This window comes from Stegostoma tigrinum, chromosome 7, assembly GCF_030684315.1.
Source record: "Stegostoma tigrinum isolate sSteTig4 chromosome 7, sSteTig4.hap1, whole genome shotgun sequence".
In the NCBI taxonomy this organism is placed as follows: domain Eukaryota; kingdom Metazoa; phylum Chordata; class Chondrichthyes; order Orectolobiformes; family Stegostomatidae; genus Stegostoma; species Stegostoma tigrinum.
In genome coordinates, this window is record NC_081360.1 from 88,626,639 (window position 1) to 88,651,102 (window position 24,464).

Here is a 24,464-nt window from a genome sequence, read left to right on the forward strand (position 1 = left end):
GATGTATTGATCCACATAGGTTCTAGCACATACCATGTAATTATTCTAAGATAATGCCCAAGGTACTTCACCTCAAACAGTTTTTTTTATCAAATGCACTACTCATATGTATGACTGCCTTCTACTGCACAGGTGCACTATGTTCTGTTTATTTCCACTGCACAAAATTCTGTTACCTTTCTGTGACAATACGTTTCTCCAAATAACGAAAACTGGGAGTGATTCACAGGCAGAAATCTCTACAAGGGATTCAATGTAAACTGCAATAATGCTCTTTAAATACCCCCACAGAACACCGAGTAAGGATAATGGCTTGATGTCATGTTCATGTATCCAATGATTTGTGTAATATATAATACGGGCAGGGAAATTGTACGGTTCACTTGGATATAATCATCACTGGCATCTCAAATAATGATTGTAAGGTGATCTCACTTCTTAAGGATTAACATTGATAACAACCACTGTTGGACTAAAACTCCAAGACAAGGAAGTGGGGACCAGTTTGGGCCAACTCGTGTGCACACACCTCTGCTGCGAATCAATCAGGCCAGATACCATCCTAGTGAGGACAATGGCACATGGACAGCCGACATTTGCCAGTAAGATACAGATCACTATATCTACTAGTGTGCAATGCTGATTTAGAGTCAAAGAGTCATACAGCATAGAAACAGGCCTTTTAATTAGCCCACCATGTCAATGCTGAGCAACAAATACCAAAGTATACTATTTGGAGTCATCAAGTTGTACAAGCTAGCAACAAGCTTTTAATTCTAATGGCACATTTTAGTGCTAATATTCCATCGAATGACTTCTCTTAACCTCACCTCTGAATATGTGAAGTGACAAGAATAACCCTACATCAGTACTATTTAAAGGTATCGCAGATTTAGTTTAATTTATCGCGGATTAGTTTTCGGTTAATTACTCTGGATGTTGCTACAACTGTTTGGCATTCGGTATTTTGCATTTTTCTCTCAAGCCGCAGAAGTCTTTTGGGGAATGTGGGGCAGATGCTGAAGGATGTTTTCCTGACTTCAAAACTTTTGTACAATCCAGTTGATCATTGACAAGGGAGTATGAGCGTTTGCTTTAGACTAGAGTCTAAGTGAAAGAATAAACAGAGCAAGCATTGACTAGGGCGAGCTGTTAGAAGATAGAGGAAAAGAGCTGTAAGTAGAAGTTCATATTTATCCAGTGTGTTCAGGGAGCATTTCTTTCACCTGAACCTCAGTCAGTGACAACATGCATGAAATTTGAACTTCAATACGAAAGTCATAACTAAAATCTGGCACTTGTTGCATTCACAACTGCAACCTCAGAATGGGTATATTACAGGACTGTACTACTAGCAGTTATAAAGGTGACTATGGTGATTAATTTTTGTGCATCTGTCTAGTTCAGGCTGGAGTTGCTGGTATTTACAATGTTTCACAGTTTCTTGGCCAACATTATATAAAGGGATAACACAGTGTGGAGCTGGAGGAACACAGCTGGCTAGGCAGCATCAGAGGAGCAGGAAAGATGATGTTTCGAGACAGGATCCTTTTTCAGAAAATGATGAAAAATTCTCTTTCTGAAGAAGGGTCCATCCCGAAACAACAACTTTCCTGCTCCTCTGATGCTGCCTGGCCTGCTGTGTTCCTCCAGCTCCACACTGTGTTATCTCAGGCTCCAGCATTGGCAGTTCCTACTATCTCGGAATGAATTACATAAAATGGGTTGTTTTCTCCAACATTCATCCTCATTCATCTTCCTCTTAAATGTGCCTGTCATCCATCTTAACTACACAAATGTTGGAAAGCTGGAATGATGTTTTCTCAATTATTTATTGGGTTTGTAATAGAACATAGAACATAGAAAAGTGCAGCACAGGTACAGGCCCTTCGGCCCACGATGTTGTGCCGTGGAATAATCCTAATCCAAAAATAAAATAACCTAACCCACATTCCCCTCAATTCACTGCTGTCCATGTGCATGTCCAGCAGTCGCTTAAATGTCACTAATGACCTGTGGACTGAAGGGCCTGTTTCCATGCTGTATGACACTATGGCTCTACATCCTGAAGCAGGGTGGAGTTGGGGCGGTCTGATGGTGGTTTGGAGATCACATGACTTCCTGCTTTCAATCGACGCATCCCTATAAATACCGCTATTGGATGCCCAAAATGTCCACCGCCACAATGCACCACCTTCCCACACCAATCAGAGTGGAAAAGCTGTCCATTACCCGGTTGAATGATTTGTGATCATCAGTCAAGCAGTGGTATATTGGCAAGCATGCACTGCACAATTGTGCTCTGCACGGCTTAAAATTACACAGCACCTTTAACATGGCAAAACTGCTGACCACATAATAAAACAAAATATGCCATCAGACCTCACTAAGAGAAATTAGGTCAAATGATAAAAGGCGTTAGACAAAGAGAGGTAGCTTGTAAGGAGTCTCATAAAGGAGAGAGAGAGGGAGAAAGACAGAGGGTTGGAGAGGGAGTATCCCTGAGCTTTGGGTTTAGGTAGAGGGTGGCTTGGCCACCAATGGGGAAGCAATTAAAATTGAAAGTCCAGAATTAGAGGAACACAGATACCTTGGGGAGGTTTTATGGCTGGAGAGGATTGCAGAGGTCGGGAGGGGGCCACAGACGGTTTGAAAATAATTACACACATTTTGAAATCAAAATGTTGCTCAAGAGGTTTCAAAGGTAAATTCTGATCTAGAAATTACAGACGTATACACTAACAAGAAACCAACCCCAATGCCATCTAGTTTTTATTTCTTTTAACAATCCTGTGAATTTTAAGACCCTTTATTTGATATCTGCATTAAATGTAGAACAATTTTCGAAGGTGCATTTTTCTCTGCCACTTCCTTGACCCTGGGAACAATCCCAATGCTTCCTCACATACAGCTGCAAAGCACACTTCACAGCGCCATAAATTATTTATAATCAAACAGAGGCCTCAGTCCCCAGCAAAAAGAAATGATGACTTTACATCCATTAAAGGACAATTTATACATTTTCACAAGGTGCTTAACTCTGGCTGGCATGCAACTTTTCTGGTTTTACATTACAGCCAAGTGGCTCTTTTGAAAATCTGCATTGTTTGCTGAGCTATAATTAAAATTCCACAAAAGCCTTCAACGTACCATAAAACTTCAACTAGATTTGTAAATGTTCACCGGGGCAATCTGACAAAAGGGAGATTTGTATAATTCAGAGTGCTTGACCTAATTGTTGTTTTGGTCTGACTTGCATCGAAGTGTTTCAGAAAGGAACGCTTTTGACAGAATCAGGGGGCAGCACGGTGGCTCAGTGATTAGCACTGCTGCCTCACAGCGCCAGGGACCCAGGTTCGATTCCATCCTTCAGTGACTGTTTGGAGTTTGCACATTCTCCCCTTGTCTGCATGGGTTTCCTCCAACAGTCCAAGATGTGCAGGTTAGGATTGGCCATGCTAAATTGTCTGTAGTGTCCAGGCTAGGTGGATTAGCCTTTGCAAAGGCAGGGTTATGGGATAGGATAGAGGGGTGGAACTGGATGGAATACTCTTCAGAGAATTGGTGTGGTCTCGATGGGCTGAATGGCCTACTTTCACATTGTAGGGGATTCTCTGATTCAGGGCTAACTGCCATTCCTCACTTTGAGGAAACAGGTTTGATTCAGTGACCCAGCAGCATGACACAAATTGACTGCTCATTACCATCCTATAGGTAAGCTAACAATTTCCTTCAAGAAGGTGGCACATGGAGAAGCTGGATCAAGGAATACAGAGGCACATCGATGTGCAGGGACAGCACAGTGACATTCAGACCCTTGAACTTGCTCTGCTGTTGATTTACAGCATTGCTGTTTCTGAATTCCATCCATGAACCCACTGCAGGTCCTGTCATTCCTCATGAAGAAAAATTTGTTATTTAAGCTCTCAACCTTAAAATTTATTCTGCCCCAGCATCCACAGCTTTGTGAGAATATTGTTCTAGAATTTCCACTCCTGTTATCACTGAGGCAGCTCCAACATCATTCTTGAACTGATCTGATCCATCTGAAAGGTAAAATCACCATAGCACCACTCATTACAGAGAGAGACAACTGGTGGTGAGTTTAACTTGAGGATCACCACACCTCAAGCAAGGTTTGTAGTTGAGAAGAGATAGCAGGAACTGCTGATGCTGGAGTCAGAGATAACAAGGATGTGGAGCTGGAGGAGCACAGCAGGCCAGGCAGCATCAGAAGAGCAGGAAAGCTGACATAGAAGGGTCCAGACAAGAAATGTCAGCTTTCCTGGTCTTCTGAAGCTGCCTGTCCTGCTGTGTTCCTCCAGTTCCAGACCTTGAAGTTGAGAAAGCAGGACCTTCATGGTAAACTCAGCCAGTCTGAGAACTCAACCCCAGTATCACTAACCTGATGCCCAGCCAACTGAGGTAACCGATTCCTTTCATGTGATTACGATTGCATGGAGCTTTTCCAGAGATGTGCTATGTCACCTGAAAAGCCCATACTATCATGACTGCCTGTATCCATGAGGCTTACCATCCCAACTAGTGGAAATGACCTGCACCTGAAGCCTGGGTCTATAACTGGGGGTGGATTCCTGAATATTAAGTATCATCTCAGGGAATTTGTTCTTTTAACCTTTCAGTCCCTTACGAAGGATGCTGATAGTACACGTTTGGTAAAGATTTCAAAGAGGTGCTAGGTCAACATCCTGCAGCCATACCCTGACCCATGGGCCCCCAAAATATTCCCCAAATCACAAAGGATTCTGCCAGGATTATTTAATCACGGGAATGGCCCCCTGAGCCTCGGACAGTTGCAAGGAGCCAGAAACAGATGTTTAACATGGGCCAACCTCCAATTATTGGTGCATGATTCCTGGGAGCTGGAGAATGACAGCAACAGAGAGACAAAAAGGCCAGAAAGATACTGGTCCTCAGTTGGTGCCGTGGGAGTCTGGGGGGGGGCGTGGTATCAGTAAAATAACTGGAATTTAACATTCGGACGGCTCCCGGATGCAGTCCCACTGCAGGGGGCTATTTTCTCAGCTCTTCTGAAAATACATAAATTTAAAGGCCATTCTAAGGGCTGCTGTATCGACCCACTGCCACAAGATGCGACATGACATCATCAGTGTAATAGAGAATAGGCTCCCTGCAATAGCCCGGAGGCCCATCAGAGCCTGAGACTTCAGAGCTTAAACAGTGATGCCACGGCCATAGGAATGAGCACTCCATGATCTCCCTGGGTGGGGAGGGGGTGTTCCTCTCTGAGCGTCAACATCACGAATGTTTAATTTTTTAATTTACTTTGCTGCAGGTGCCCTGAAATCTCAGCAGCAGGTACCATTCTCAGTGTCTGCTGCTCAGGCCTCAAAGCTGCTGGTCTTTGACAGGGCTGGCAACATAAAGGTCATGCCCACTCTTCTTCACAGGGCATTCAGCAACAGGGGAGGCAATAGCCTAGTGGTATTAACACTAGACTTTTAATCCAGAGACCCAGGTAATATTCTGGGTCTGAATCCTGCCAGTGCGGAATTTGAATTCAATGATAATCTGGAATTTGATGTCCATGAATCCATTGCTGATTGTCAGGAAAAACCCATCTAGTTCACTAATGCCCTTTGGCAATTAGGGATGGGCAATAAATGTTCATCCAGCCAGCGATGCCTATATCCCCTCAATGAACAAAAAAAAGTGGGTCAATTTGGACGTTATGTGTGGCGAACTAGCCATTCTCAGTAAAGAAACATGTTGAACACTCGTGACTTTTTATTGCATTAGCCAGGAGATAGGGCGCTCTGTAATTATTCATTGCTCCCTCATGGCCATGACTTGGCCAATCAGAGTCAACTTCCCAACTCAACATCACCAGTGAGGATCCCAATGAAGCGATGCTGTTCTACTCCACTTGAAATTTATTCTGTCCGGTGTGTTATGGTGAGTATTGTCATTTCAGGATTTGTTCTGTATGGGTTTGTATAACAGGCCCAATTCTATATGTTTGTTGATTGCCTTATGAGTTGAGAACCATGCCTCTCGGAATTTCTGTGTTTGCCTCTGTTTGGCTTGGAAATTTACAAACTATGGTAGTTTACAAATTACCATGCAACGACTGCCACAAATATTACATCAGGCAGACAGGAAGGAAACTAGCCATCAGAATACACGAACATCGGCTAACAGGAAAACGACATGACAAACTTTACATAATATTGGTACACTCAGACAATGATGGCTATCAATTTAACTGGGACAATGTAACCATAGTTGCCCAAGCCAAACAAACATGCACGGAAATTCCTAGAGGCATGGTTCTCCACCCATAATGCAATCAACAAACATAAAGAATTGGACTCCCATATACAAACCCATACAAAACAAAACCAGAAGTGACACTAATCTCCATAATGGACCAGACAGTATAAATTCCAAGCGGACTAGAACAACACTGCTTCATCGGAGGCCTCACTGATGATGTTACCTAGCATGGTGATGAAATATCTGAACGAAACCAAACAGCTCGGCGAACAAGTCAACAACCTCATCCACAACCCGAGCTACAAATCTATGCCAAGACCTTAGATGTCACTGTTTTCTTCTGTAGTATAAATTGTTGAGATACTTTGAAAATTAGCATTCGTGCTTTTGTCTTGATGAGTGCAAGTCAAAAAAACTTTGGATATTTTCAGCAAGGAGCCAAGAATCCTTCTGCTACTGAATAGTTCTTTTGATGATTCCCGCTCTACCTATTGTGGAATTGCACAGTTAGCTCATCCTTACCAAAGTAGCTTGGAAAGTTGTTACAACTGGTCTCAGTGCCCATAGCTAGGAAATGTCAATGACATGTACAACTTGCATTTATATAGGACCTTCAACAATGTTAAAGTTAGTTAATGTTAAATTCTGCACATAATTGTAAGGAATATCATTAAAAAATCTACATTCTAAGCTATCAGGGGAAGACAGGACCTGATCCCATGTATGTCTGCAACTCCCCACAATCAAATGAGCCTCCTAACTGTCACCTCCCAGTTCAAACATGAGGAATAGTAAGAATACCTTAGTAATAACTAAGATTGTACGAACAGCAGCATCATACACCAGTGTAAGTGATGCTTTGAGGTAAAATGAAAGGTGACTAGAAAGAAAAGTCAAGTAGCTGACCCTACCAAATATGCAGCAACACCAACTTTTTGACTTCCTCAAAACTTTGGTGCGTAAAACGCTGATCAGGCCTAAGTCACATGACCAACATTCCCATTGTGGGGTCAGCCTGGAAACTGGTTTCCATGGCCATCCTTTGATCTGAGGAACTATGAGGAGAACCAACTTTGTAAAACAACAAAACAGAACATTATATGTTGGTTTACTTCTTCAGATGACTTCAAAGTCTTTTCCACCTTACCTAAAAGTACACAACACGTGGTGGAACCAAAGCAAACACTTTTCATTCAGAGAACGGACATCTTCTTCCCTGAGCATTTATTTTATCTGAGAAGATCTTCAGTCAGGTTTTCAGAAAAAAATAAAACTGCAGCATTAAAAAAATCATTGCACATGTGACAGTAATGACTCTTACCACAGCAGGTTCCATTCTGGCAGTCTGCATGAGGGATGGTACCGAAAGGGCAAGTTGAATGGCGCAGGGTTTCCTCAGGACCCTCTGGAGAGTAACGCCAAGCCTAGCTGAGCTTCATCACATGAAAGCAAAACATATGCACGTCATGACATCAACCTACTCACAAAGCCGACTGGAGAAAGATAGATGTGATGGGTTGGGAATTCCAGCTAATCAAATAAATGCAAAATATTCTGGAGTGGCTGTGCTCAATCTTTGGGTTACACAGCTCCTGAGCTTTTTGAATTAGCACTGGGCCTTTTTTTGCTGACATAAGGGCTACTTTGTACTAATCATTTCTATCTACATTTAATAACACTTATATAAAGCTATCCCTGCCTAGCTCTCATTTTATTCCTTTTTCTCTTGCTGAGATGTAGGATTCCTCGCCTCCTGATTTTGGTGGTTGTGTTGTAATGGTAATGTCATTGGATTAGCAGTCCAGAAACCCAAGGTTAATGCTCTGGGGTCATGGGTTTGAATCCCACAATGGCAGATGGTGAAATTTGAATGCAATAAAATTTTGGAAATAAAAAAGAAAGTCTGGTCTAATGGCATCCAGATAACTACTCTTGATTGTCATAAAAAGAACATCTGGTTCATTCATGTCCTTCAGAGAAGGAGAACTGCTGTCCTTGGCTGGTCTGGCCTACATGGAACTCCAGGCCCATAGCAATGTGGTCGTCTCTTAACTGCCCTTGGAGCAATTAGGGGTGGGCAATAAATGCTAAACCTAGCCACAATCTGTGAATGAATATTACAAAAAAGGTGGTGGAGGAAGAACCTATGCTGTGGTGTTGTGACACAAACAGGGATGTAGGGGGATGGTCAGCAGCTTTACTGCCTTCTGAACATTAGCCAGCCGCCAATTTGGCAGATGAAATGACCCAAAAGAGTGAACTTTCCCTAGGCCACTAGCATTTTGTCAGAATGGTGAAGTCCACAGGGCACAAGGACAGGAGTGGTACGGTAAACAATGCTTCCTCACTGTTCAAACTTTTCACTAGAGGGCTTTAACTCCCCTCTGCTGGCCCCACCTGCTTGGACCTCATAAAAGAAAACTATTTAATGCTCAACTTCATCAGAGAGCCTTGAATTGGGGCATCACCCCCACCCCCAACCCCGCACCCTCCCCCAACCATGTTCTCAGAGACAGCAGGAATTGCAGATACTGAAGTCACAGTCAATACAGTATTGAGCTGGAGAAACACAGCAGGCCAGGCAGCATCCAAGCAGCAGGAAAGTCGACATTTTGGGTTTACATCCTTCATCAGGACTGGGGAGGGAGAAGAGAGCTGGGAAATAAATAGTGAAAAGAGGGGTGGGGCTGGAGGAAAGTGGATGGGATGGTGATAGTTGGATGTCAGTAGGAGGGTAGTGGTGTTTGGTCAGTGGGAAGGATGGTCAGGTCCAATGTTGGATGTGAGGCGGGTGGTGTTGGGATCTATTGGGCAGGAAGAGACAGGGATGAGGTGGTGAGAGACAGCTCTCAAGTCAGGATCTGGTGGGTGTCAGTGGTCTGGGAGTAGAGTAATTAGGTATGTGTGAGATCAGTTAAATAGTTGCTCAGGAGATCAACCATGTATTTAATGGTTTAACCTCTCCTGAGCGACTACTTTATTAATTTTCTGGGAACCATTTGAAGGCTGAGACTCAAACGGAGGCTTCAGGAAGATTCTAGATGTAGAGGAATTGTCTGACGGCATGTTCAATTTCCCCAGCAATGCATTGAAATAATGACTGTGTAGCCACTGGAAAATCTAGGCATTTGTTTTAATTTAACTGCTGAACTAACAGTACCTTATTCAAGGGCAACTAACGATGGACAACAAATGCTCGTTCAGCCAGCAAGGCCCACATCTCATGAAATTTTTTTTTTAAATGACAGATTGTTAACAGTTATTGGTGTGCACTCCAGATTTGAAATCCCTGACATATTAATGAAGAACATAAATTAGTTAATTAGCATAAAATTATGCAATCTATTAAATAAATCTATTATTCTGCAGGAAATTTCTTTTCATGTGTTTGAAACTGAATCTGCTGAATTTATCATCTATTTCTAGAATCAAAGCTTAAACCATTTACTTGCAAATACGCCATATGTAAGTTTTAGCTTATTACATACTTGAATCATGCCCTCTCTTAATCTGTTTATCTCCAAAGAAAACATTTAAATTCTGTAAGCTTTAGTTGCTGGCTTGAAGCTTTAAATAGCACATTGATCCTCACCATTCTATCCTTGACCCTTTCTTTGCTAGGCTCCATCCACGGCAGGATGCAACATTCCAAGTTATAGAAGGTATACCACACATCTCAACAATGAGCAAAGAACACTGAGCTGCAGCCATAGTACTGAATCAATCTCTTGAATAACAACTTTATACCCTCTGAAAGTATAACACTCACCTCCTCACAGTCTAAGACCCCAAATATACCTTCTAGGTGAAGCATTTTAATTGTACTTCTTTCAGTCTAGTCAACTGTCATCCCTGCTCACAATGTGGTGTCCTTTATATTGGTCAGACCAAACATTGACTGGGTCTCTGCTTTATCCTTTGTTTTGTCTTTGGAAATGATCCCTAACTTATAGGTCCTTGCTATTTAAACACACCACCCTGCTCTCATTGCTAACATCTCCATCCTGGGATAGCTGCAGTGTGCCAACAGGCACAGTGTAAGCTTGAGGAGTAACATCCCTTTTTCTGCTTAGGCACCTTACAACCTTTAGGACACAATACTGAACTCCACAACCTCAAAGCCTGATCACATGATATCTATCCTCCATTTAGTCCTCCATTGGTCATGGGAAACAGAGGATTACAGGGAATAAAGTCAGGGGGAATGTGTCTGGGTGGGAAGTTCTTCAGATGGCCAGTGCATACTTGAAGGGCCGAATGGCCTGCTTCCACAATGTAGAGATTCTATGATTTTTCTTGTATTATTTAACTCCACCTTAATTTTTGTTTTAAATTTGATTTCATGTCATTATTGTCACTGGTATTTTGATACAAAATATTGTGGAAACTGTTATAGAGTGTTGTCACTCTCCAGTGCCATCTTAAAATGCGGAAAAATAAACCAAAATATAGAATACAGAGGCAGAAAAATAAAGATCGTTTGTATATTGTTTGTTTTGTTCTTAGCAGACAGCATTTATTTTCACCCTTTCACACCTTAATGTACAACAAATCTGCATCTCTATGTCTTTTTTCATCTCTAAGTCTCTTTTCACCACAGTTCAGAGCCCCTTTGTCTTTTGCTCTGGGCCTCCATACCATCTGTTCCCCTCACTCCTCCTTTGCTTCAGTCAAAAGTATTTTTAAAAATCATCATTTCCCAACCCCTTTCAGTTCTGAAGAAGTGTCATCCTGAATCAAAACATTAACACTTTCTCACTTCACAAATGCTGATAGACCTGCTGAATTTCTCCAGCCATTTCTGTGCTTGTTTCAGGTTTCAGCACCTACAGTATTTTGATGTGATATATTAGACTAAACTACCTTTCCTGTCCTTGCAAGAAAACTGCATTGATTAATCAAATCTACTACTTCCGAAAACTAAACAATGCTGTAAGTCACAGCCAGTCAGGCAGCATCTGTGCAGAGACAGCGAGTTAATGTTTCGAATCTAGATGACACTTCGTCAGAGCTGCTCTGATGAAGCGTCATCTAGATTTCCAACTTTAGCTTGCTCTCTCTCCACAGATCCTGCCTGACCCACTGTGATATCGAGCACTTTTTTTGTTTTCAGCACAGACTCCAGCATCTGCAGTAATTTGCTCCGACAAAGTCTACTATTTCAATAGTTTAACAGGACAGATCCCCCTAATACTGTAAAAATGAGCACTGCCTTTGGACTTGTTAACCTCTCTGACCTCTGAAGCAAAACCTGACATCTATTGCCAAGTGTGGGAGGAGAAGTGTCCACTTTCCATCAACATCACCAAGCTAATTTCATTGCAAATGATTCACTCACTGTTGCTGCTTTGAAAGACTAACAATAATAGGCAACTCATATTGCACCAAATTAATTACAATCAGCAAAAGTATGTACTTAAGTGGATTTCAGATCTCACATCATTGGCAACCATTTGAAATATTGAAATAAAGTGTTCTGAGCAGTCCTTGAAATTTAACTAATTCAGGAACAATGATTAACTTATACAGAGTGACTGCACGAGATCTACAGGCAAGATGTTGTTTTTAAACATCCAGACGTCACAGTGTTCCTACACCTGGATAGGGTGGAGGCTGCGGCCGTGGCAATGTCTGAGCGCAATTTGAAAATACTCTTGAAGAAAAATAAGTGAACATCATGGAGGAGGATAAAGCAATGGCAATGCTCATCGAGTAACAATTTCAGAGTGGGTTTTCCATTAGGGTGGAAAGTAAAGTCCTCATACCAACAAAGATGCTGCCATCAGAATCCATGGCAATATCCCACAATCTTCATTTTTCCCTCCCTAAAGGCAATGACTCTTGTTCATGTGTTTGATAGAGCTCAGCAACTTTCAGCACATATGGCCAATTTTCCAACCATTATTGATGCAGGCTGTATGATCCACGGCATTTGAGCAATGACAGCTTTGTACGGATCCAGGGCCATCACATTTCTCCTTACTCTATAACAAAGTGTGGAGCTGGAGGAATACAGCAGGGCAGGCAACATCAGAGGAGCAGGAAAGCTGACGTTTTGGGTCATTTTCTTCATTTTTCTGAAATGTCAGCTTTCCTGCTCGTCTGATGCTGCCTGGCCTCCAGTGTTCCTTCAGCTCCACACTGTGATATATCTGACTCCAGCCTCGGCAGTTCTTACTATCCCCTTACTCTGTCGTATTTTCACTTCATGATTACTCCAGTGCTTCAAATATAGTCAGTGATTGTATTTGGTATAACCACTTGTGACTATGCAAGCCATATTCTAACACCATGTACTTGGAAAATGTATCTCCAGCCCTTTCATTTATGCTTTAAGTACTGCCCCTAAACCTGACTATGTAATCCTGAGTTTAGGAGTGAGCTTAATTTATTTCAGCTGATAGACTACAATCTCGTCCCAACCTTAATTGATAAGTTTACCCATCATACCATCACACTATCACTGGCATCTATGTCAATAATTTGGATAATTATCAACAATTTCTTTGCAAGTTCTGATGACCAATTATTAAAATATTTCCTGCCACTGACATAAAACTACAGTGGAGCACTGAGATCAGTTAATTCAGAGTTATGAGAAGTCTCCATCTGTGTTTTCCTTCAACAGTCATTTATCACTATCTTTGTTTAGAAAGGACTCCTGGCAATGTTATGTAAGGAGCATTAATTATGCTTAAAACAAATTTTAATGGAGTCATTAACCCTTTGATTAGATTAGATTTCCTACAGTGTGGAAACAGGCCCTTCGGCCCAACAAGTCCACACTGCCCCTTGGAGTATCCCACCCAGACCCATCCCCCTATAACCCATACACCCCTGAACACTATGGGCAATTTAACATGGCCGATCCGCCTAGCCTGCACATCTTTGGACTGTGGGAAGAAACCGGAGCATCCGGCAGAAACCCATGCAGACACGGGGAGAATGTGCAAACTCCGCACAGACAGTTACCCGAGGCTGGAATCGAACCTGGGTCCCTGGCGCTGTGAGGCTGCAGTGCTAACCACTGAGCCACCGTGCCGCCCATACTTTGATAACATTGTGACCAAGATAACTTGGTACGAGTATACTGGTATTGGTACATCGGTATTGTCAATGCTTAGGCATTTAGAACGCATGAACAGTGGTAAGATCATGTCCAATTTCAAACACAATGATTTTGAAACTTACAGAGTTATTGTCACTATCCTCAAAATGCTCACCCACTGAAATTTCAACAACTTGAAAAGCTTCTTTCCTTAGGTTTATGTCTAGTACTGCCACATCTCTAGTTGGAGTATCTGTGTACTGGCACAAGAAGTTCTCCTGGATGCACTGTAAAAACTCCCCACCATCTAATCCTTTCACACCAAGGCATACCTAGTTAATATTGGCAAACTTGAAGTCCCATATAGTTATAACCTGGTTTCTTTCACACTTTTTCTGTGATTTGCCATATATCTGCTCCTCCATCATGCACACTTTTTCTGTGATTTGCCAGATATCACCCTCTGACCATTGGGAGACCTGCAGTATAATCCCAGCAAAGTAATTACCCTGGATAACAAGGTATAGAGCTGGATGAACACACTTCACATGACTCATGAACACTGGTTTTGAAATGCACTTTTAAATACTGATTGAAAAATATTTGAAAACAGCAGGACAAACCAATCATAACACCAGAGGATGATGCCCAAACTGAATTTATTTCATTGCCATCGGAGGTAGAATGTGGACTTGATCCCAAGCTGTCCCTTAAAGGGAACCTGAGTAGAAACAGTCCAATGGAAATGAGAAGGAAGCCAGCAATTTATTCTGGGGTCTAATCTTTACTGGGAAACCTCACTTAAGTGGAATGGGAGAAACCTTGGCATGATAATCTTCATAATGTACTTTCCAATGAAAAAATATAAAGGTAATGGTAAATGTTCCATAGTCCTAGACAGGACCTACGGTGATTTAACCTGAGGGTCACCGTATTTTAGGCAAGGGTTGAAGCTGAGAAGGCAGGTTCTTCATGGTAACTTCTGCTAGTATGGGAACTGAACCTGTGCTGTTAGATTAGTCTACATCACGAACCAGCTATCCAGCCAACCAAACTTATAATTGAAAAATAGACACATGGTAACCATCAGGCTGAAATTTCACTGCCCAAAACTTGAATAAAACTATTAACCCATCTGTTAACAACTTTATGAAGATGAAGAGTTTGACACAAATTCATTGACCAATGTGCTACAAATAGCACCCAAGGGAATTTCAACACCCATCACCCCCACCCCCCCCCCCCCACCCCAGCTATGTTAGAACCATTATTCTCTGCGTCTGCAGAGAATACAATGTGTGGTATGATAAAAGGCCAAGTGCTCATCAAAGTTCTTACACTGGCTATGTGCAAACACAAGTCAACTCTATAAGCTTTGCTCAAATCAGGACCCAAATCTTGATGTTAAAATGTTAATACAGCTCTCAATTACTTCACTACTTGGGTTGACCACGTCAAGAAAACGAACATGATTCAAATCAGATTACAATGAGGCCCAGAAAATCAAGGAAAAATAATCATTATTAAACCGAAATCCTGTGATTTTAGGTCCGTCCCTACAATTTGTCTCAGCTAATGAATTTCAGCAACAACAATAAATGTTGCTAATTCCTTAACCTAATTACCAGAGTTATATAGAGTAGTTACACCAATCATTTCAGACACACTAATTCCAAAATCACTTGCCAACCCTCCAGGCTTGTCCTGAAGCTTTCAGGAAATGAAGATTTATCTCCCAGACACTGCTGTAAGCAACAGAGAAGAAAAATCATTGCAGAAATTCAAAAATGGTGAGGTGCTTTCTTAATTTCTTTCAACAGTTGTCACTTAGAGCAATACTGCGAGAGGGGAATAAGCAGCTTTAATGGTGACGCAGTGGAAATTGGGGTGAGGTTGTGTGTCACATGATCCACGAAACATCGATGTCCCACCCTTGTTAAAAGTCAAGGCTTGCATTTATGGAAAGCAAAAGAACTGCCGATGCTGTAAATCAGGAACAAAACAGATGTTGCTGGAAAAGCTCAGCAGGTCTGGCAGCATCTGTGAAGAAAAATCAGAGTTAACGTTCTGGGTCCAACTTTGGTTTCTCTGAGGAAGGGTCACCGAAGCTGAAATGTTAACTCTGATTTTTTTCTTCACAGATGCTGCCAAACCTGTTGAGCTTTTCCAGCAAATTCAGCTTTTGTGCTTGCATTTATAGAATGCCTTTCATGACCTCTGAATGATCCACAACCGATTGAGTTATTTTCCAATGGACAGCAGTAGCCCCAGCAGTGTAGGAAATGCTGCAGCTAATGTGCATTGAGCAAACTGTAATGCAATGTTAATTGAAGATAGGCATTGCTCAGGAACAGCTTCCCTCTTCTTCTTTGTAAGAATGTTGTGGGATCACTTACAGCCACCTTAGAAGGTGATGAGAACCCCGGTTTAACATCTCACTTGGTCGTGCAGCACTGGAGGATGAGCCTAGATTTTTGGGTTCAAGTCCCTCATGTGGGACTTGAAGCCACAACCTTCTGGCTCAGAGTTACCAACTGAGTAACAGCTGACACCATAACACTTGGCAACCCAAATGGTAAGAGGAGATATGCCTTCAAGGAACAGCTGCAGCATTTCAAACACTTAGTTCATTTTACTTCATGACAATGTATTTTCTCCAACTGCCTAATTTAATGAACATTCAAAGACAACTGGGCAGTTTACTAACAAGTAGTATTGATTAGATTGATTAACCTCAAGATGCCATTTGTGTTTCAAAACTCAAACAAACAAAAGAAAATTTTTCACAATGAAGATCATAGGAGTGTTTGACAACACGTTTCAACTAAAATCATAACATCTTCCTAATCCTTTTTTCCCTTCAGAGTTGTGGTTGTTTCTCAACATTTTTAACACATTGTAGATTATGTCCCAGAAAGGGTTAAGTAAAGAAATATGTTTGAGTTCATTAGGCCTATGCTGTTTCCTTTGATCGGAGAGAAAGGGACCCATACAGCTAACGCACAATAAATTACCACGGTGTGATAAATGATTCTATTAGCAAAACAGATTGTTAAGCTCTGATATAACAGATAGGTGGGAGCAGAAGACCATTCATTCTCCCCACGGCACTTTCACAGTTGTAAATAGGTTATTTTATGTGTAAATAACACATTAAAACTCAACAATATGTGTGTCCTTTGATAGTGAACAAATTGGTGCAAATAAATTACATTGGACAAGGAAGTGAACTAACCCAGATATTACAGCAGCTGTTTGGTGAAGTTGTGCTAAAATGACTGAAAGGAGCTGTTGGTACTATAGCTGTCATTCTGTTTGTGCTGGCTCAGTTACACACTAATAGTAAATTATACCATGACATAAAGGTAATAAGGTCATATTTTAATGATATTTGAGATCTCATTCAGGAAAGGGCTGAAGCAAGAAAGTTTCCAAGCATATTTTATTCAAAAAAGGGTCAAGATATTTATGCATCAACAATTGAAAATTTCAACTTGCCCGGACTTTATTTTTGAACACTTCATTGAAATATTAAATCATTTAGAATTTGAAGGGCAGAGAATGTTAGAATGACATTTTCCCAAAATCAATGTATCTGAAAATGCTGCATGACAACATTAGCAACTACAAGTCTATCCATAAAGGGGCATTCCAAATCCCATATTGTTTACATCAGAAAATGTGGTCCCACCTGATCAGTAAACAGCTGAGCAGGAGGTTAGACTATAATGTGCAATAAGATAAGACCAGTTAGTAGAACTGCTTGAAATATATCTGTTTCTCTTCGGTCTGCCAAAGAAAGTGCCACTCCCTATCTGGATGGGAAGTGTATAGCTAATTAATACAAGGCTGGTAACCTTCTTGAAAGTGCCCATTTCTCACTGGTGCCCGCTCAGAAACTCCCATAGGCTGACAAAGACCAGCAACCTTTCAGATTGGTGAAATATTAATAGAGAAAGGGAACTTCCTCCGTATCAATGCACCACAAGTAAAATCAGCTGCACACAATGATGGGACAGTACTTACAATGTTGTACAAATGTGACAGCCACTGATTGGCAAATGGACCATGAAAAGAATCCTTATTTGCCACAATTGATGAGGAGGCAAAGGCTACCTCAATACCACAAACTGAAGTCTATTTTAAACAAAAGCATATTATGCCTAATGTCGGAATTTCCTCTAAGTTTATTGATACTGCAAGACCATTGTTTCACCAGCAAGCAAAGTGAAAATCTCACTTACTGCAGGGTTATTGCAGAAGTAAAAAGCCAGTTATACAGTCATAGAGTCACAGAAGTATACAGCATGAAAACAGACCCCCTGGCCCAACTCATCCATGCCGACCAAGTTTCCCGGTTATATCTTCGGTTGTCTCCCTGGAACCCCATTATCTCACTCTCATCTTTTGAAATGTTCCTCAAAAGATAGCCAGAGGCTTTTCCCCAGGGCAGGATTGACTGCAACGAGGGGTCATAGTTTTAGGGTGTTAGGAGAAGGTATTGAGGAGACGTCAGAGGGAGGTTCTTCACCCAGAGAGTTATGAGCACATGGAGTAGTTTGCCAGTGGTAGTCGTGGAAGCAGAGTCATTAGTGACATTTAAGCGACTGCTGGACATGCACATGGACAGCAGTGAATTGAGGGGAATGTAGGTTAGGTTATTTTACTTTTGGATTAGGATTATTCCACGGCACAACATCGCGGGCTGAAGGGCCTGTACTTTTCTATGTTCTATGTTCTAAAACTCTGACCAATGTATTGATTACCTCTCCTAACAACTGACATGGATTGCTATCAGACTTTCTTTTATAATCTGCCTGGGAGCTAGTGTGGGATGTTTCATCGGGTTTCTGGGTCCTCTATAAATATAGGCTGTTGTTGCAAATGCCAAATCTCAGTCATGTACAAAGCATATAAATCATGAGTTCTTGCTCTGTCATAAATTAATGCAATGCTCTATCATGTCCCCCAGAAAACACCTCCAAGTGTGATGCTGTACCATGAGGTGCTCCATTAGGTAGTCAAGTACAGCAGCTATTGCACAAGCTGTGCTTAAGATGCAGTAAATAAAGCATGTGCACATTTAATAACCTGCCAACTTCACTCGCTAAACTCTTACATAACGAAAGGCCACTGCAGTTCCCAGACCCCGTTCTAATGATCAATCAAGGTCTAGTCATTACTTCGATGGGTGAGGCTGGCAGGCTCTTCATTAGAACATCAAAACCAAAAGAAAAAGAAGTAAAAAAATAAGGATTGAAATTTCCACTTCAAAGATGCCCTTCAATCAGCACCTGCATCACATTCTGCTGGAGAGCGTGCAGTTTCTTGGATTAGGATATAATTTTAATGCTCACTAGCCATTTGAGTAAGTCATTACTGTGTTTTACATGATGGTCAGCTGATTGGTTACTGGATTCAGAAGGACTGACTCTTTAAACTTTATTACACCAGACTTTTATCATGTTTCCACTGACATCTGCAAACATGTTAAAAATAATAAGCAGGGATCAAAAAAAAGCATAAACCCACAAGACCTACCACTTGCTTTCTTTTCAAAGTACTTGCCCCAAATAATCCCAATTTTCTGTATTTTAAAGAAATCAGCCACCAATTCTTTTTTAATGAGCAAGGTAACAGCAAAGTGATGTCTGTTGTGGTCGTTTGCATTTGGCACCATCAATCAGCCCCGAACTCAGAGGACTGACGGAAATGGGTGAGTAGCTGCAGGTCCCAGTCCTTGTCAAAAGACAGAGTTACATTTCAAAATATCTAAAGAGTGATAAATCTTAAATGTTATATGTGTAGTCAGTGGGAATTGATTTTTCTTCACCAAATGCATGTTATTTGAGAAAGTGCTCTTTAAAGTTAAGGACAGTCCTGGGTTACGCAGATTTAATGCAGCAGGTTAAATTTGGTGAAAAGTGGAATTGGTGAAGTCTGTCAATATCTACTCAAATCAAAATAAAATTTGATAAAGTGGATGGGTACATTGTGTGGGTTGTCACTCTGACTTCATAAACTCAGCATAGTGTCCCTGCCTCACGAGTGCTGGTTTCAAGCCTCACCTGCTCCAGAGGTGTGCAAAAACATGTTTGAATAGTTTGATTTAAATAAAGCTATCCAACCCATTCAACCTATGTGAAATACTTAACCTTAATGCAGAGAAATAGGTAGGATGGTCCTTGTGTCTTTGACATTTGGGGAGGTGATGGTTTAGTGGTATTACCATTGAACTGTTAATCCAGATACCCAGATAACATTGTGGGGACCTGTATTCGAATCTCACCACAGCAGTTGGTGGAATTTGAATTCAATAAAATATCTGGAATTAAGAATCTAATGACGACCATAAATCCATTGTCAATTGTCAGAAAAAACCCATCTGGTTCACTAATGTCCTCTAGGGAAGGAAACTGCCATCTTTACCTGGTCTGGCATACATGTGACTCCAGACCAAAAGCAATGACTCTGAACTGCACTCTGGGCAATTAGGGATGGGCAATAAATACTGCCTAGCCAGCAATGGCCTCATCCCATGAATGAATGAAGAAACAAAAATTTGCCCAATATAAAGGCAAGCCTGGCATTTTCAAACGAAGAGACACATGTGCTAAGGCTAAAGGTTCGCTGAGCACTTACTAACCCATCTGTTAACAGCTTTATGAAAATAAATAACATTAATGCATCAGTCAATCAATCACTGAGTACAGGGAGAGTCCTTTCAGCCCATTGAGCCTGTACCAGCAAAACTACTCTAAATCTGCACCAGTTCCTCTTTCTAGCACTTGGCCCATAGCCTTAAATGTCACGATGGTGGGTCAGTGGTTAGCCATGCTGCCTCACAGCACTAGGGACTCATGTTTGCACGTTCTACCTATGATTATGTGGGTGCCCTCCCACAGTCCAAAGATGTGCAGGTTAGGGTGGATTGACCATGCTAGATTGCCCATAGTGTCCAGGAACATGTTGGCTGGGTGGATTGGCCTTGGAAATTATGGGATTACAGGCATTGGATAGGAGGTGGGGTCTGGGTGGGAGGCTCTTCAGGAGGTTGGTGTGGACTCGATGGGCCAAATGGCCTGCTTGTACACTGTAGGGATTCTAGACATTTCCAGTGCTCATCCTAGTAATTTTAAAGATCATGAGGTTTCCTCAACTACCATCCAAGGCAGTGTATTCCAGATTCCTACTACCCTTTGGGTGAAAACATGTTTCCTCCAAGCCCATCCAAAGCTCTTGCCTGTTACCTTCAAATTACACACCCTCTCAACATTATTTTCTAATCAACCTGTTCAGAGATATTATCACATACCTCTGGAGCAGGTGGAGCTTGATGCTGAACCTCCTGGTCCAGGGGCAGGGACACTACCACTGTGTCACAAGACAGCAATGCTCCCTCACCCCCACTTTATTGACCCTTCATTGTGGGGAACAGCTGTTTTCTATCCACCCTCTTCATACCCCTCTGAATGCCGTCCAAAAGAAAGGGAACATGCGCAGCCAAATACTGAGAACTTCCAAAAGCTCCTTTCAAGTGTTCACAGACATCTCAAAGTAGCAATTATTGTGTAACACAGTCTGCTTGCTGGAGCAGCTAAAATACAATCGTTCACTCTATCACTGGTAAGGATTTAGTTCTGAACAAACATTTGCAGCGGGGCAGATTACAATGTCTTTTCTATTGGTTTTAAACAATTCTACAACAAAACCGTGAATGAAATGCACTTGAAATTGACTCAATTCTATAGAAATTGTATGATACATAAATGACCAAATAATTAACAAATAATGAAAGCAGAGTTCAAAATTATGTCATAATATGTGAAATTCAAGAATCATAGACATGAACGCAACTGGCCTGCACAGGGATTTTGCAAGCCACAATCTGTCATCTTCAGCCCATTGCCCGAATCTAACTCTTGTGATAACCTCACAGGAATCTACTGCCTCCAACATGACTTTTTCGCTCAGCTCCTGCATAAAGAGGCTGCATAGCAGAAGGAAACCGGAAAAGAAATGATGGATGCCAGGGTTTACGTTTTGAATGCTTGGAATAACACTGAATTTCCAGCACAGGGTAAGGGTAAGGGTGCAATTGACAGAACGTGTTGGTGTTCTAATCTCCACTTTCCACCCTGGTTTGCCTCATTTGCTGTGCTGTGAGCCTGGGAACATCCTGTCTTGTAAATAGGATGTGCCCTGAGTAAACCAGAACAAGTTTTGGATTTTCTGTGTGCTGGGGGAGGCTCAGTTCAGGTTCCCAAACGTACCTCGTGATGCTGCCGAGGCTGCTGACTTCTTGCTAGCTTCTGTGAAGACATCCCCTTCAATAATGGAGCTTTTGGCCTCTTTCTTTTCAGTGGCAGTGGTCTGTGCTTGGGCTGCCATGGTAGCTGGTCATACTTCAGTGGACTGAACCTTGAGTTGCAAGTTCAAAGAAGAGAAAAAGGAAAACTGAATGAAGTGTTCTTTCCACTGTACTCTAAAACCGCACAAGAGTTTTCTCACTGAGCGATAAACATTTATAAGTTGTGCAATTACAGAATGTGTGAGGAATTCAATAGCTTCTTGCGTGAATAGGCACAAAGGCCACTGGCCAAGGTGTTTATTAGTGCACAGGAGTTGTGTTTTTGCCCCGCCAACTATGATCTCAGATTCCTTCATTTATTGCCATTAAACAGCAATAATTACAGAGCTAAATAAAAGGCCTGATAATTTTTAAAATTCACTCACAGGACGTGGGCGTCATTGGTAATGCTAGCATTTATTTCCCATCCCTAACTGCCCTTAGAAAGGAGGCAGTGAGCTGCCTGCTTGAGCCACTGTTGTTGATGAGTTTTCTTTTTGATACGAATAACTGACTTCCAGCAAGGCAATCACTTTGAGAACGGCATGGATTCATGTTTAGTCCAGATCGGGTGACAAAAACAGATTTTCTTCCTTACAGAAATGTGGTGAATGAGGGCAATCTTGTAGTTTTTTTGGACAGTATTTCTAATCATCATATCACAGCTCACCGCTGGTAGTCCACTGGAAATCAAGCCGCACTATACCCGGTATCATCACAAATGTGGAGAGATTTAATCAACTTATCCAAAGTCTCCAATTTAACTGGCTGGCAATCTCAGGTTAAAAGAAAATATAACGGGTCTCTGCACTTAAAGAGGAAACAGCTATTTATTGCAAATTTATTGTTAACCATTGTCAGAAAAGAAACATGAATTGCTAACTTAACCCTCCGTAACTTCAACCTTCCCTAAAACATCTGATAAAATCACATGCACGAACAGATACATGAAGAGATAAGCAAAGACACAAATATTATGGCTAGGGAAGAAGCAAGAAAGGTCAGTGAAGCACAGTTCTAGCACCAGTCCATTCACAGCAATCAATGAGATTTTTCCTTCAATTCCATTCTTATTTCTGTCAGCTGTTTGACGAGGATATAAGGTTGTGGACACACTGATTCTAACCTTTCATTCAATTTTTCAGTGTCTCTAAAGGTATGTTTTTCCCTTGTTCTCCTTTCAAGAAAGGAATTTGCAGGGGAGTGGGGTGAGGTGAGAGAGAGAGAGAGTTGCTACCCATTCAGGATTTTTCCTTTAATTCTTCACTTACAGAAGGGAGAGAGTGAGACACAGAGAGCGAGAGAGAGAAAAAGAGATATTTCCTCCTTCACAGGCTGGATATTTCTGCTGATTGTCTAAACACAAAAATGTAGCCGTTTGTCCAAGAACCAATCAAGAAGTTGTTACTATGCTGAGTACTTCTGAACAGAAGGGCTGGGTGCTGGTTGAAAATCCAATCAAAAGTCTTTCACTGGGTATAACTGCCCCTGGGCACACCCACAGAACCAAGGTACCAAGGCATCTGTCATTCACCCTCGCTACTTGATTAAGGAATATTGCAGATACAACAATGAGTTCCAACTACTGCTTTTCTGATAAAAAAAACTGCAATACCTTCTTTCTTGGTCGAAAGTAGCATAATTTCCCATTTTTAAGTCCACAGCCAGAAAACTAAAAGTGGTCTTTACACTCCCATTTCAGATTTCAATTTAACCATTTGCATTTAAATTCCCTGATTTAGTTTTGGTTTATTTTTTCTTGGGATAAGGGCATGGGATATGGTGGGTGGAGTGACTCAGTGATTAGCACTGCTGTCTCACAGCACCAGGGACCCAGGTTTGACTCCACCCTTGGGTGACTGTCGCATAGAGATTGTGCATCCTCCCCATGTCTGCGTGGGTTTCGTCCGGGCGCTCCAGTTTCTTTCCACAGTCCAAGGATGCGCAGTTTAGGTGGATGGGCCATGTTAAATTGCCCATAGTGTCCAGGCATGTGCAGGCTAGGGTAGATTAGTCATGGGAAATGCAGGGTTATGGAGATCACTTGGGGCTGTGAGTCTGGGTGGGACGCTGTTTGGAGGGTCGATGTGCGCTCAATGGGCTGGATGGTCTGCTTCTACACTGTAGGGATTCAATGATTCTATGACCAGCAAGACTAGCATTTGTTGTCCATTCCTAACTGCCCTTGAACTGATTGCCTTGCTAAACTATTTCAGAAAGCCTTTAACCATATTACAGTGAAGTTACAATTAGGCCAGACCAGGTAAGGACATCAGATTTCTTTCCCTCAAAGACATTTGTGAACCTTTTCATGACAATCAATGATATTTTCATGGAAACCATAACTGAGAATAGCTTTATATTCTACATTTATTAATTGAATTTAGTTTTCGATAGATACTGTGATGTGATTTGAACCCACTTTCACAAAGCATGTGAGTTATGCGTGAGATTCAAACTTACATCAACAGGTCATTAGTTCGGGCCTCTGGATTACTAGTTTTTTAACACAACCATCATAATAGTGTAATCCCACAATGATATATTACTGCGTATGCCCTGGACCTGAACCCTGGCAATTTATTTCTGCTTTTATGTGAACTGGAGGCTTTTGAGATAACTTAAAACATCAAAGTAACAAGTCATAATGCTTTTGCTAATCAGGTCAAAGATAATTCAAATTCTTATCGTTCCGTAGTATTTTATCACCCAAAGTAGAAATATTTTGTCCTGTTGCAGCATTAATGATTCTTCACCATACGTCTTGGCTTCTCTTCCCTTTACCACCCAAAAAGAAAGACGGCTGGA

General features: G+C 41.6%; 1 protein-coding gene across 3 annotated transcripts in view; it reads right to left on the reverse strand.

Moving 5' to 3' along the window:
* gli2a (GLI family zinc finger 2a) overlaps positions 1-24,464 on the reverse strand; it is a 382,695-nt gene that overhangs the window by 264,692 nt on the left and 93,539 nt on the right. For 2 of the 3 annotated variants that reach the window (XM_048535196.2, XM_048535193.2), the window contains exon 3: positions 21,580-21,727. The exons of the other annotated variant lie outside the window; for it this stretch is intronic. In XM_048535196.2, coding sequence (XP_048391153.1) covers positions 21,580-21,697 — 118 coding nt within the window. In that variant the 5' untranslated portion in view covers positions 21,698-21,727. The remainder of the gene's footprint in view (positions 1-21,579; positions 21,728-24,464) is intronic. 3 annotated transcript variants of the gene reach the window in all.